General features: G+C 33.5%; 1 protein-coding gene across 1 annotated transcript in view; it reads right to left on the bottom strand.

Moving 5' to 3' along the window:
- Positions 1-1,777: 1,777 nt before the first annotated feature.
- LOC149906748 (uncharacterized) overlaps positions 1,778-14,339 on the bottom strand; it is a 51,059-nt gene continuing 38,497 nt past the window's right edge. The window contains exons 5-6 of the mRNA XM_090104207.1: positions 13,346-13,565; positions 1,778-1,906 (exon numbers count right to left, since the gene is read on the bottom strand). Of these exons, the coding sequence (XP_089960333.1) occupies positions 1,815-1,906; positions 13,346-13,565 (312 nt within the window). The 3' untranslated portion in view covers positions 1,778-1,814. The remainder of the gene's footprint in view (positions 1,907-13,345; positions 13,566-14,339) is intronic.

Raw genomic sequence — 14,339 nt, 5'->3', positions numbered from 1 at the left:
AACAATTCCACATTGCAATTATTTTTGGTAATTTTAATTATTATTGAAAATAATGGTTATTTAGCAGCACTTTATCATTTTTACGCAAAATAAAAAGTCGTAAAATAAACATAAATCTATTTTTATGCCAAGGAAATTATAAATAATGTTTGTATAAACAAAATACGTTAGCCAATGACCAGTGATACTTATTTTGTAATACATTGCTGTATTTAAAGCGTTTTTTTTCAATCCTCATAGTTTTCAATCAGCAATCTAAAGCATAATTGCTTCTACTGATAGTCTTCATTCATTATCTCTTATTGCAATTTCAAATACGACGATAATAGTTATAAAAATATTAACATTGATTAAACATAAATGAGAAAATAATTAAAAATATTTGCTCTTGTGCATATCGATAACTAATTGAAGTGTTTCAAACAAATCAATTAAACTTTGGAATGAAAACTTATAAATCCGTTCACAATGAAACTGTAGCTTTGATAAGAATCAGTTAATTCAGTTTAATCTTTGTATATAGATAGCGATATTAAAAAAAAGAGTGTATGCCGACCACACGTGTCAAAAGTGAAACTCGGACTGTACTGCCATGTCGTGAACTTGAAATTTTACTCTCAACGCGCTTAAAGAAGTTTTACTCCAAAATGTCATATTTGCAGAAACTTAATAAGAAAACTGTTCTTTATCGGCAATTTATTTAGGCAGTGATTTATTTAGCGACTACTCAGTCCAATTTGTTTATTTGTATCAAAGCTTGAAATAATTCAAATACCTACGTACTATGTAATAAAACATATTTATATAAAAGACTTCTACAATAAAATGAACTGTTTCCATAGAGATATACGACACGTCTTATTTATCAGACCGTTACCTAGTTGGAATTTTTCTTCAAAACGTGAGACACTGACACCTGGTTCATCGATTTCAGATAATAATATATTTGTACATAATAATATTATCGAAGATATAATACATAATACATTGCCTCGTGTGAACATCTATAACTATAGGTAATACGTATGGAGTATGTATGGAGTAGCTGTCAATCAGTCAATCTATTGATGAAGTTTGACGTGGTTAGACTAGCGCTTACGCATGACGTCGTTGGCTTACACAGAATATTAATTGTAGTGATGAGACATTGAAATTCTTTCATTACATAGATAACCTTTGCAAATTTCTTTTCCAACCAAATTGCATGGTAGAAATTGCTGTTTAGCAATAAGGCCACCTAATGCAGAAACGATGCCTTTTCTGGGATAATTCCATTAATATTTTTCGTTTTACGTTAGTTAAAAAATAAATAAAGATACGTTGTTTGACCAGTATTTTAAAAACTATAACATATAAATTTATAAAAAATAGAAAAAAATCGATCACGAGGCGGGACTCGAACCCGCATCCTTTCGCGCCATTCCGGGGCGGATGCCTGACCAATTCCACTTGACCAACCAATATGAAACACTTTTCAGTGAATACAATGTTGTAACGATGGAGCACGACCTTTTTTGTTGAAATTGATATTTATTGTTTTATGGCATTCAAATGCTTTATAATAATTTTTTTTTCTATTTTTTATAAATTTATATTTATAAAGCATTTGAATGCCATAAAACAATAAATATCAATTTCAACTATAACATACATAAGTATTAATAAAATAAACTATTATAAACAAAAATAAACGTTGTTTAACTAATTTTATTAAACTATAATGATAATGATATAAAATAATCGATATGCACAAGCGGATGGAACATTCTACCTAATCTAACTTTTTACAATACCGTCACACCCTATCGCTTCGACTATATCTCTCTCAAGGCACTGTATTTAGAAAATATATGTTCTAAGATACTCAGGGCTATCACTGATACTGCTGTAGTGGTGATACTCGAACCTGTGGACAAAGATCATTATTGTAGTAGTAATAGTAAAGTAACTGGCCTTCGAAACACAATTTACCACTAGTTTAAAGTCTGCACATTAAGATGTATCTGTTTCTTTAAAAATACAATTTTATTTCATTACACATCATAATATGGGACTGAAATGATGATGCCCACTATAGTTATTTATAATAGAGGAGATTTTTCTTCATAAAAGGCTCCCTTTGTTTCATTTCAAGGAAAATCAGAATGATAATAGCAGCTTTCCTTTATGTTGCTCTACTAATTAAAAGGCTGTTGATATTGGTATCATTCAAGTAAGTAAAAACTCTTGAGAAAACGTAGTTTTTATTAAAATCACACACAGGTATTTCTAGTTCATTTATGCCTAAATACAGTGTAAGGATACATCCCAAATGACAAAGATTACATGAAACATCTCCATTGCTCTACACTCGATTATATTCCCCTCATATTAGACGATCAGTAATCAACTATTAGTCTATAGTAAACTATAAAGTTTGTACTGCTCCAGGCTTTTGACTTAGCTTAATAGTCTCAAGGGCAATAACTTTTGCCTAATCTTGTTATTCTGTGGTCAAAAGCAAGTTAACTGATTGACTACGTCCATGCTTACTTGACTCTGGAAGTAGACTGTCCTTATAAAAGTTATTTCAGATTTGTTCTAATCTATGAATAGTATTAAGATCGTTTTAAATAATGTAGGAGGAATCTTTTCCCAAGACAGTAGTTATAAGTAGGCATCATTCATCAAGATATCTAAATTCTATATTCCCAAATCACCAACATCAGTACTTATATATACTTATCTATTCGAAATTCTAAAACAGATTGTCAATTTTCATTCCGCTCGCTTTGTTTATTCTCAAATATTAAATAAAGATCCAAGAAAATTTGACCTTTACAAAATGAATTCACCTCGATTAGCCCAAAACCTGAACATTAAACATCGTAATGAAATCTACAAAGTTGGCAAATAAGTTAGGCCGTGACAGCCTTTGGCCTCCTTTGCCGGCACAATTGGTCTATTTATCATCACGATAATTTCGTCAGAATTAAATCATTTCGGAGAAAGATTTCTACCTGACGTTAATGTTAACTATACCTTGGAAATGATTCAATTTGTGTTTATTAAAGGAACGCTTTTATAACAATGAAAAGATTGTGAGAGTGGCTTGTTATATACTACCAAGCCTATAGTAAAATCTACAAGTTGATATCGCCTCTATACCATTGCATAATCTTTGGTATATTTCATAGCCGCCTCTGCGTACATACATACTCATCGGTAGCATTCATGGATACATTTTGCTGACTTGCATCGACATCGAAATTGGATCGCCGCTGTGGATTCCACCTTACTTAGCCTCTAACCTCGAGCAAGTCCATTGGTATTTAAAGTAATTTTAATGTTTAATTTTTATTTGTAATATTTCTTTAATAAAGTTATCTTTGAAAATTGGTTTTTTTTGGGACTCTCGGGCGCGATAAATATAATTGGCGCAGTCGGTAGGATTTCCGGGTCCCCCAGGATATAAAATTAGGGAAAATTCTGGAGGAGATAGGCGTTTCCAGCCGAACCGGAAATTAGAAGAACAACGTGGCCGAGCATCCAAACCTCGATACCTCCCAAGAAATGCCGAGATCTATGTGAGTACACTTTATTTCAGTGATTGCTCCTTTATTTCCTATGTTAGTTTTAGATTTTTTTTTTCAACACGTATTACAAAATTTTCGATCCTGAAAATTTTAATTAATATTTTATAGGCGTATAGAACTTTAAATCAATAAGAATTAAAATTTTCTTTTGATTTTAGAAATAGGTATAATTTTAAAAATTTAATTGAAGGAAATTAAAATCATTTTTCCATTATAATAATTATAAAATTTAGATTTATGTTAATATTTTAATTAAATGAGTAGTAGGGAAGAATTAATTGACAGATTAAGACAACTTGACGATTCAGAAATTAGTGAAATTAACAGGGATATTTTAGTTGATAATTTAAGACAATTTGAAGAATCTAAAATGGCTACCCTAGATGATATCTGTAAAGCCCTCCGTTTAGTTCCTGAATTTGATGGGAATTCTCATGTTTTAGTAAGATTTATTAATATTTGTGATCAGTTAGTTGCAAAGTATGGTCAGGCCGGTGATCAATTAATTAATTCGGGTCTTTTAAACGGAATTTTGAACAAAGTAGTTGGTGCTGCCGCGCGACAAATTAATGCCAACGGTATCCCCAACGATTGGACTAGCATTCGTAATTCTTTAATAAATAATTTTGCAGACCAAAGAGACGAAACTGCACTATATAATGATCTAGCTTTATTAACACAAGGGTCTAACACGCCGCAAGAATTTTATGAACGTTGCCAGAACTTATTCAGCACAGTTATGACGTATGTTTCACTGCATGAATCTCTTGTTTCCACTATCGATGCTAAACGAGAACTTTATAAAAAATTAACCCTTCAAGCATTTTTACGTGGATTAAAAGATCCTTTAGGTTCTCGTATTAGATGTATGCGTCCAGAAACGATAGAAAAAGCTCTAGAGTTAGTACACGAAGAAATTAATACCATGTATATTCAGAATAGGAATTCACACGTATCAGATAAAAAACCTAGTGACAATAATCAGCCTTTTAAAATGCCTATTCATAGTTTTCAGCCCTTCAGGCCTAATAATTTTAATATGCCAGGTCCGTCTAGACCACAATTTATGCATAAGCCACCATTTTCACCCCAACATCAATTTAAAATGCCTTTTAATCAACCTCGAATGCCCACGCGCACCCAACAAATTTTCAGTGCACCACTTCCAAATAATAATCAAGGTTTTCAAGTACAAACTAGACCGCAACCATCATCTCAAGGCCCTAAGCCTATGAGTGGAGTTTCTCATTTTGTGACTAGGGAAAGACCGATGCAACCAGGTCCAAGTGGATGGAATTGGTCCAAGCAAGGCAATCCACCACCCTCTAATTATTTTAAACCCCGAGATGTTAATGTGAATGAATGTGCAAGCTTAGAATACGATACTCCTGATTATTATAATTATGATGACTACTATAATTACTATGATGATTATTACAATTATGAAGGTTATTATAATGACTATCCCGTAATGAACCAATATGGATATGGTGATAGCCCTATAGTCGAGGAGTTAGTAGAACAGCCCCAGTCAGAACCAGAACCATCAACAAATGAAAATTTTCAGAAGGTTCAGAGTATAAAAAAGTTAAAATAGAATTAAATCTCCAAACTCAACGCCAATTGCCATTTATTCGCATTTCCCTCGGAAATGGATTCTATTTAAAATTTTTGATAGATACTGGAGCAAATCAATCCTTTATTAGTCCACAGGCCGTAGAACAATATTTTCCAGACATACCACTAAATTTTGATCCGTTTGAAGTCACTAACGTCCATGCAACTAGTAGAAACAATTATTCAATTACATTACCTTGTTTCGAGGAATTCAATGATAACTGTAATATTAAATTATACGTATATAAATTTCATAATTATTTTGAAGGTCTGATAGGGATGGATTTGTTAACTAAATTTGAAGCTAAATTAGATCTTAAAAATTCAACATTAATTACTAAAAATGCCATAAACCCGATTAAGTTATATAATTCTCGAAATTTTAATTTGTATGAAAAAGTTATTCCAAGTGAAACCTCTTTACTTCTTAGATTGCCAATAAACGCCGCGGATGGTGAAGTTTTAGTGCCAGAACAAATAATTTGCAATTGCATTATAAGTGAATGTTTAACTATAGTTAAAAATAATAAAGCCATAGTTCAGGTAACCAATCATACTAAAAATGACATAATTTTTTCATTAGACCATCCGACAGAAGCAACTATTTTTAATTCCGAATTTTCACAAGAATCTTCAAATCGTGCCAGTAACGTTATTTCACGTTTGCGAATAGACCATTTAAATGAGGAAGAAAAAGCCAATTTAACAGGACTTTGTAGTAGATATGCAGACGTTTTTTATATTGAAGGAGAATCTTTGTCTTTTACGAACAAAATTAAACATAAAATCCGTACATATGATGAGGTCCCCGTATATACAAAAAGCTACCGTTATCCATATATTTTGCGTGATGAGGTAAAAGACCAAATTTCAAAAATGCTAAGTCAGGGCATAATTAGACCATCGGAATCTGCCTGGAGCTCTCCGATCTGGATTGTCCCTAAAAAAATGGACGCCTCGGGGAAGCAGAAATGGAGGTTAGTCATTGATTTTCGCAAGGTTAACGAAAAAACAATCGACGACAAATATCCCATACCTAATATCAATGATATTCTTGACAAATTAGGGAAATGTCAATATTTCACAACCTTAGATCTAGCATCAGGTTTCTATCAGGTGGAAATGTCGGAGGAGGATATTCATAAAACCGCTTTCAGTGTAGAAAACGGCAAATATGAATTTCTCAGAATGCCAATGGGCTTAAAAAATAGTCCCTCCACGTTCCAAAGAGTTATGGATAATATTCTTAAAGGACTTCAAAATGTCATTTGCTTAGTTTATCTCGACGATATAATTGTATTTTCAACTTCATTACAGGAACATATAATAAATCTAGAAAAGGTTTTCCAAAGATTACGTGAATCTAACTTTAAAATTCAGCTTGACAAATCAGAATTTTTAAAACACGAGACAGCATATCTAGGACATGTAATAACTGAAGAAGGAATAAAACCTAATCCCGATAAAATTTCGGCAATTCAAAAATTCCCTATTCCTAAAACATCTAAAGAAATAAAATCATTCCTGGGTTTAGTAGGCTACTACCGAAAATTCATTCCCGATTTTGCTAAGATCACGAAACCATTAACTCAATGTTTAAAAAAGGGAAAGAAAATTACTTTTGACTCAGATTACGTTAACAGTTTCGAACGATGTAAGACACTTTTAACTAATGATCCTATTTTAATATACCCTGACTTTGACAAGGACTTTTTACTGACAACTGACGCTTCTAATTTTGCGATAGGTGCAGTACTTTCACAAGGACCCATAGGATCTGACAAGCCAATAGCGTACGCTTCTCGTACTTTGAATGATAGCGAAGTAAATTATAGCACAATTGAAAAAGAATTGTTAGCCATAGTATGGGCAATTAAGTATTTTCGTCCTTATCTTTTTGGACGTAAATTTAAAATTTTAACGGACCATAAACCATTACAGTGGGTTATGAGTCTGAAGGAACCAAATTCTAGACTAACGAGATGGAGATTAAAATTAAGCGAGTTTGATTTTACTACCCAATATAAGCCCGGCAAAAAGAACACAAATGCCGACGCTCTATCTCGTGTGGAAATCTTTAACGAAGAGATAAGTTCAATAGTAGGCAATACATCCAAAGTATCTGTAGCCGACGACTCCGAAAGTACCATGACCGCCCATACCTCTAATGAAAACCCAATCCTTGAAATACCTATATCCTCTGAGCCCTTAAATAAATTTCATCGCCAGTTAGTTTTAAATATTGTTAGTGATGTAAAGAAACGTACAATGGTTACCAAACCGTTCGATACTCATTCCAGGATATCTATACAATTATCAGAATCAAATTTAGAAACAGATTTAATCAATGCTATTAAAGGATATGTAAACCCTAAAATAAAGACCGGTATACTTATTAACCCTCCGTTAGGTATGTACAAAATAGTCCCAATATTACAGGAAAAATTTAAAAGCTCATGCATGAAAGTTTTTATAGCTAAAATAGAATTAGAAAACGTCAAGGAATATCTTAGGCAACAAGAAATTATTCGTAATTATCATGAAGGCAAAACCAATCATCGCGGGATAAATGAATGCTACCTTGCACTTTCAGCACGTTACTTCTGGCCTGAAATGAAAGAACATATTACAAAGTATATTAATGATTGCACAATATGTGGTCAAGCCAAGTATGACAGGAACCCTATTAGACCTAAACTTAATTTAGTACCCCCAGCTACAAAACCTTTTGAGATCGTACATATGGACACCTTTACAGCTAATAATGAAAAATATGTAACCCTTATAGATGTTTTTTCGAAATATGGACAGGCATACTTACTTAGAGATGGTACGGCACTCAGTGTCATACAGGCTTTGTTAACATTTAGTACTCACCACGGTTTACCACTTACCATAATTACTGATCAGGGTACAGAATTTAATAACCAAATGTTTTCAGAATTTTGTAAAATTCATAAAATAATTCATCATCAAACTTTGGCTCATTCCCCTAACGCTAATGGTAATATAGAACGTTTTCATTCGACTTTGCTTGAACATCTCCGTATATTAAAATTAAAACAGCGTGATCAACCTGTAATTAATTTAATGCCTTACGCTTTAATTGCATATAATAGCTCCATACACAGTTTTACTAAATGTAAACCCTATGACCTTATATTAGGGCATACTGATCCACGTGACCCTACTGACGTCGATTTAACTATTCATTTACTTCAACAATATATGCAATCTCATAGAGAACAAATGAAACAGGTTTATGACGTTGTGAATGAATCATCATTAGCTAACAGAGAGGCTATCATTGAAAAACGTAATGAAACTAGAGAAAATGAAGTAGATTATGAACCTAACCAGCAGATTTTTGTCAGTAACCCCTCAGCTTCCAGATCTAAACTCGCACCTCGATATACCCAGGACACTGTTTTAGCAAACTTACCTATTCATATTTATACATCCAAAAAGAAAGCTCCTATAGCTAAAAATAGGCTAAAACGAATCCCTAAGACCGCCAAATTGTTGCAGGGTGCTGATCATGATGCTTCTAACATCAACACTAGCTCTCGAGATAAAACTTGAAGATCTTGGAGAAAGCCCTGGAATTTTACCCTTTAAGTTAGGTCCCATGCAACTAACCCATCATTATCATACATTTTTACAGTTTATAGAATTAAGGGAAATAGATTCTAATATTAGTTTAGTGCAGTCTCAGCTAAGTGAAATTAGAAGTAAGTTAGATAACTTTACTTATGCTGTCTATGAATCGCAAATAGATTACTTAAGTGATAAACTTGATTTTGCTTTGCAACAATTAAAAATTCTAGAACCCTTAAGGTTTAAGAGAGGCTTAATAGATAGTCTTGGGTCAGTAATTAAGAGTATAACTGGAAATTTAGATTATTCGGATGCAGTAAAGTATGATCAAGCTCTTTCAGTACTTAAGAAAAATCAAGATAAAATAGTTATTGAACAGAATCATCACATCAGTCTTAGCAAAGATTGGATGGATGAACAAAATAAAATTATTGCTGAAATTGTAGAAAGTCAAAATAAAATTAATAAAACATTATTTATGATATTAAACCCTGACTCATTTCCTTCACCGGATATAGTTAAATTTGCGAAATTCGCACAAGCATTAGCAATAAGCAGTAATAATGTAGACAGTTTAGTAAGCGAAATAACTAGGTTAGAGAATGCGCTAGCATTTTGCAGTGCTTCGCGCACTCATCATTCTATGATAGGTATAGGTGTAATGAAAAATATGTTAAGTAAGCTTAAGACATTTTATAATAAAGAAGAAATATTAGATTTAGAAATTAGAGACTATTACAATATAATTAAGCCAGCATCTTATTTTAATGGAGATCAGTTAGTTTTTGCTTTTAAATTTCCTATAGTTTCACCACTCGAATATAACTTTTATAAATTAGCTATTGTTCCTAATAAAAATAGGCAAGCTATAATCCCTCCTTCTCCTTTCCTTGCAATCACTGGTAATATGCACGTGTACATAGAGGCAGAATGCCCGAAGTCAGGCATGAGGTACTTATGTGAAGACGAGCTCCACCACATGCTGAAACCCCAGCCGGACTGTATCAGCAACATCGTTGAAGGAAATCTCCATGAAGACAGGTCCTGCGAAATGACTACCGTAAACCTGATGAAACCTGCAATGGAAAAACTTGATGACCGCCACTACGTCGTCGTGTTCCCGTCTCCAACTGAAGCCCGGTTATCCTGCGAAAGAGAAGAAATCATTAATCTCAATGGAAGCTACCTCGCTACAATACCACCTACCTGCAAGCTGCACACAGAAGACTTCACCATCGTCAACACCAACGATCACATCAAAGGACAGCCCATAAAAATTACTAAAGTTTCAGCTCATGTAAAAGAGCCTACCTTATCCTTCTCTATTAAAAGTAATTCAATCAGCCTTAAGAAACTTCATGAAATTCAAGACAAGATTCACCATCAAGAACCTATTCAATTAGAACAAACTCCAATGTTCTATAACACAACTATTCCCTTCTATACTATATTATTCAGTGCTATTGCACTTTCTCTCATAATTTTGGGCAGAAGATTAATCCTGAACAGAAGAAAGAAGAATGAAGAAAGAAGCCAATCAAGCAAGAAGCCTCGCCAAGAACAAACTTATGCTGAACCTGGACCAAGCCAAGACTGTGGAAAGCTGCCAATGACATTTTTTCCTGTCGTTCAAAAATAGTCCTTGAACTAAGGGGGGAGGTGTTATATACTACCAAGCCTATAGTAAAATCTACAAGTTGATATCGCCTCTATACCATTGCATAATCTTTGGTATATTTCATAGCCGCCTCTGCGTACATACATACTCATCGGTAGCATTCATGGATACATTTTGCTGACTTGCATCGACATCGAAATTGGATCGCCGCTGTGGATTCCACCTTACTTAGCCTCTAACCTCGAGCAAGTCCATTGGTATTTAAAGTAATTTTAATGTTTAATTTTTATTTGTAATATTTCTTTAATAAAGTTATCTTTGAAAATTGGTTTTTTTTGGGACTCTCGGGCGCGATAAATATAATTGGCTTAAATGTGTTGTATTGTTGTTTTTTAATATCGACGCCATTAACATTTTTGGAGAAATTCGAATTAAGTCTATTTTCGTCCTAACTGGATCGTTTACTTAATAAATGTCATGAATTACTTCGGAGCAATGGAAAATATTTATTGATGGTATTGTTAATAAATTGTAAAATGTAAATGTAATGCAAGAATGTATGTAATTGTGTCTGTTGATGTACGAGATAAAACTAATATACTTTACATATTTTTTTTATATTGATAAAAGTATCTACAGAATTAGGGCCTATACAAATCTGTTGCTGGCTTTATGCAAGCTACGTAATCCCTAAATATATGAAAAGGGGAAATTGTGAAGAACAAATTTTGCCTAACAATACAAAATGTATGCGCGCAAAGACAGGGAAGGAAGCTAGTGAGTAATATAAAGGCCTTTGTCCAAAGGGTAAACAAAATGCTGACAAAAAAGACTTGCATCTGAAGTAAAATCGATCAGTGTGACTCGCATATACTGCAATTGGGTAACTTAGCCTTATGAGTTGCCGTTTAGAGCAATAATTCACTGGACACTGTGAGTTTGCGAATCTTTACGATGTCCTCTGGTTCATTTCTTCTTAAAATATTGTGTCAATTATACTTTACTAGCTTACCACCCGCGGCTTCGCCCGCTTTGTCTAAAACCCAATAAATTATATACTAAAACCTTCCTCTTGAATCACTCTATCTATTAAAAAAAACCGCATCCAAATCCGTTGCGTAGTTTTAAAGATTTAAGCATACAAAGGGACATAGGGACAGAGAAAGCGACATTGTTTTATACTATAGTGACTAAGCTAGTGAGAGTTTGAGCTATTGCTTGAATAATAATGATTTGACTAGCTGTACCGCGCAGTTTCACCCGAGGACGAACCGCCGGGCAAAATTAAGTATTTCTATAGCTCTTATATGTAACCTATATTATATTCCTGTAAAGTTTTATTCAAATCCATCCAATAGTTTTTACGTGAAAGAGTAAGGAACATCCATACATGCATATATACTTACAAATTTTCGCATTTATAATATGTGTGATATTTCAATATCCAACAAAAAGAGACGTGACATAGTTATAACGTGTTTAGAATAGGTATGTTTATCAGTGGTTGTAGCTTATTAGTTTGGAAACGAACGGATTTTGTAACGTAATGAGGTAACACGAATGTACCAAACATAAGCGGTCTACTAATTGGTTTAATCGTGATAGGATTGAGAGGAAGGATTGAGGCCGCTATCACAGCTTCCTTATATGTTATGTTTATTAGTTACTTATACAAAGATAATAAATAAATATTTCAGGACAATTTTAACACACGGCACGATCTGATCCCACACTAAGCTTTCGCTTGTGTTATGGAAACCAGAAGGCTGATAAACATACATATATAATTTAAATAAATACATACCTATATAGATAATTATCACCCAGACACAGCGCAATCATCTATGTTCATCACACAAATATTTGTCCCGGGTGGGAATCGAACCCACGACCTCTGACTTGGAAGGCAGGGCCATTAGTCATTACCAACTAAGCCAGTCAGTCAATGTACGAAATATAATGTATGAAATATACGTGAACTGGTGTTAAATAGGCTAGGGACATTTTAGTGGTTAAACCATTTATATTTTAAGTTTATTTGTGTCAAAACCAGAAACAAGGGATTTATTATAGGGATATTATAAAAACAATTGTATATTAACAGCCAGTTATCGACTGTCAGGACCATGTTCGCTGGGCTGAAGATGACAGGTGATTATAATCCGCTCACACAGTTGACTCGGCTATTTATATGCTCGTACTTTCCTAGTTTTCGCGGAATAGTTGTAATTGAATATATTTGATTTCGTCATAACTATGATTTTCTGGGAAAATTTTGAATATATTCATGGACCAATTATTTGTCATAATATTATACTTAAGCAAAATTCTTTGAAATGTTTTGAATGTTTGGGCATTTACAGGGTGTAATAATTGTATACAAATTACTAGTACTTGGAATAAGGATTAAATCTTACTGAATTTTCTGGAACAGGTAAGTTTTAGCCTAATCGATGTTTCACTTCACAATAAATTATGAAGCATGATAAGTTTTTTAATCACTTTCTTATTGGCAAATAATTGATCAATGAATAATTATTACACTTAGTTTCATGATAGCAATGAAAATATCGTTGATGGTTATAAAAAAAAATAACAGGAAAATGGCGGATCTGATGATGATGAAAATGAAAAGGATGGTAATGGTGGTAATTATGTCAATGAAAATGAAGGTGAAAGTGGTGTATATTGTAATGGTGATAATTATGAATGCAGTGGAAGATTATGGTGATTACAGTGAAGATAGTGTTGGAACAAGATGTTCGTAATTGTAATAAAGATGTCGATGACAATTAAGGTGGAGGCGGTATTAACTATAATGGTGATAAAGGCAGTGATGTTAACAATGAAGTAGACGGTGATTCTGATTACGATGAAGAACATAATTATAATTCACCATGTAACTATGGTATTAACTCTAATGATGATGATGAATTACCTGACGCAGTGAACATTGATAGATGCGGCGACCTAGCCACTACCAAGGTCACATTAGTAGCTCTAGTAAAGCTCGGTCGGGTTGGCTGTGTGGCCTCACACGTGAGCCCTATCGCGCCTCTAGCGGTGGTGACCCGAAACCGTAGTGGCCGCCAGCTAGAGCGTAGACCGTAGTCATCTGCTGTTGATACTTCAGTGTGGTCGTGCATCCATTGTTCTGTCTGGGAGGAGAAATATATAGTAATAAATGTATTTTCATTGCCTTACGGCTTAGACTACATAGATTGCAATAGGTTCAGCTTATTTTGTGCTAAAGCTAAGGTTTATTGTCTTTTCGGTGTCTTACGTTTAGTGGACGGATAACAATAGCTTTAGCTTATTTTGTGTTAAGACTTAAAAATATATTTTGGATTGCAGTTGTGTTTTCGTGTCAGATAAGCAATCATTGGTAAGTAATGCATTTTAAAATATAGTGGATGTGAGTGGAATAGAAAATATGACCTAAAATGGGCATAAAACTTTGTCAACACGGAAAACCATATTAACATCATTGCAGAGTACATGTATATTTGATTATTATAAATGTAAACTTTTTTATTCTTTACTTCAATAATAATGTTCAAGTAATAAACATACATTAAACCACACACACACACACACATTTACCACAATCCATCCGCATTGTTTGTAAATATACTGAAATACGTTTTTTATCGTTGAAAGGTTGCGGCTTCATAAACATCGAGTGCTTTAATTTTAATATGAAAGTCATATTATAATATTAAAAACCTGCACATATAAAAACTGAGGTTTTTCATTATCATTCCAACAAAAGATCGAATAGTAGGCGATCATCGCCAGTCATGAGCATTCACAATGCCTAGAGAAATTGCCAGCCTTTTTTGTCGTTCATCGCTTCTTTCCTTGCTTTAAATGCCTTAGTTTTCGTAGTTAAAACATCAATGATGGATAGCTTCACACTAATTTCAACTAAA

Source organism: Colias eurytheme, chromosome 8 (genome assembly GCF_061535395.1).
Source record: "Colias eurytheme isolate Ceu_HAF_F1 chromosome 8, ilColEury1 Martin Lab GWU primary, whole genome shotgun sequence".
Taxonomy (NCBI): domain Eukaryota; kingdom Metazoa; phylum Arthropoda; class Insecta; order Lepidoptera; family Pieridae; genus Colias; species Colias eurytheme.
Note: the sequence above shows the minus strand (reverse complement) of the source record. Positions and strands in the feature narration are given on the sequence as shown.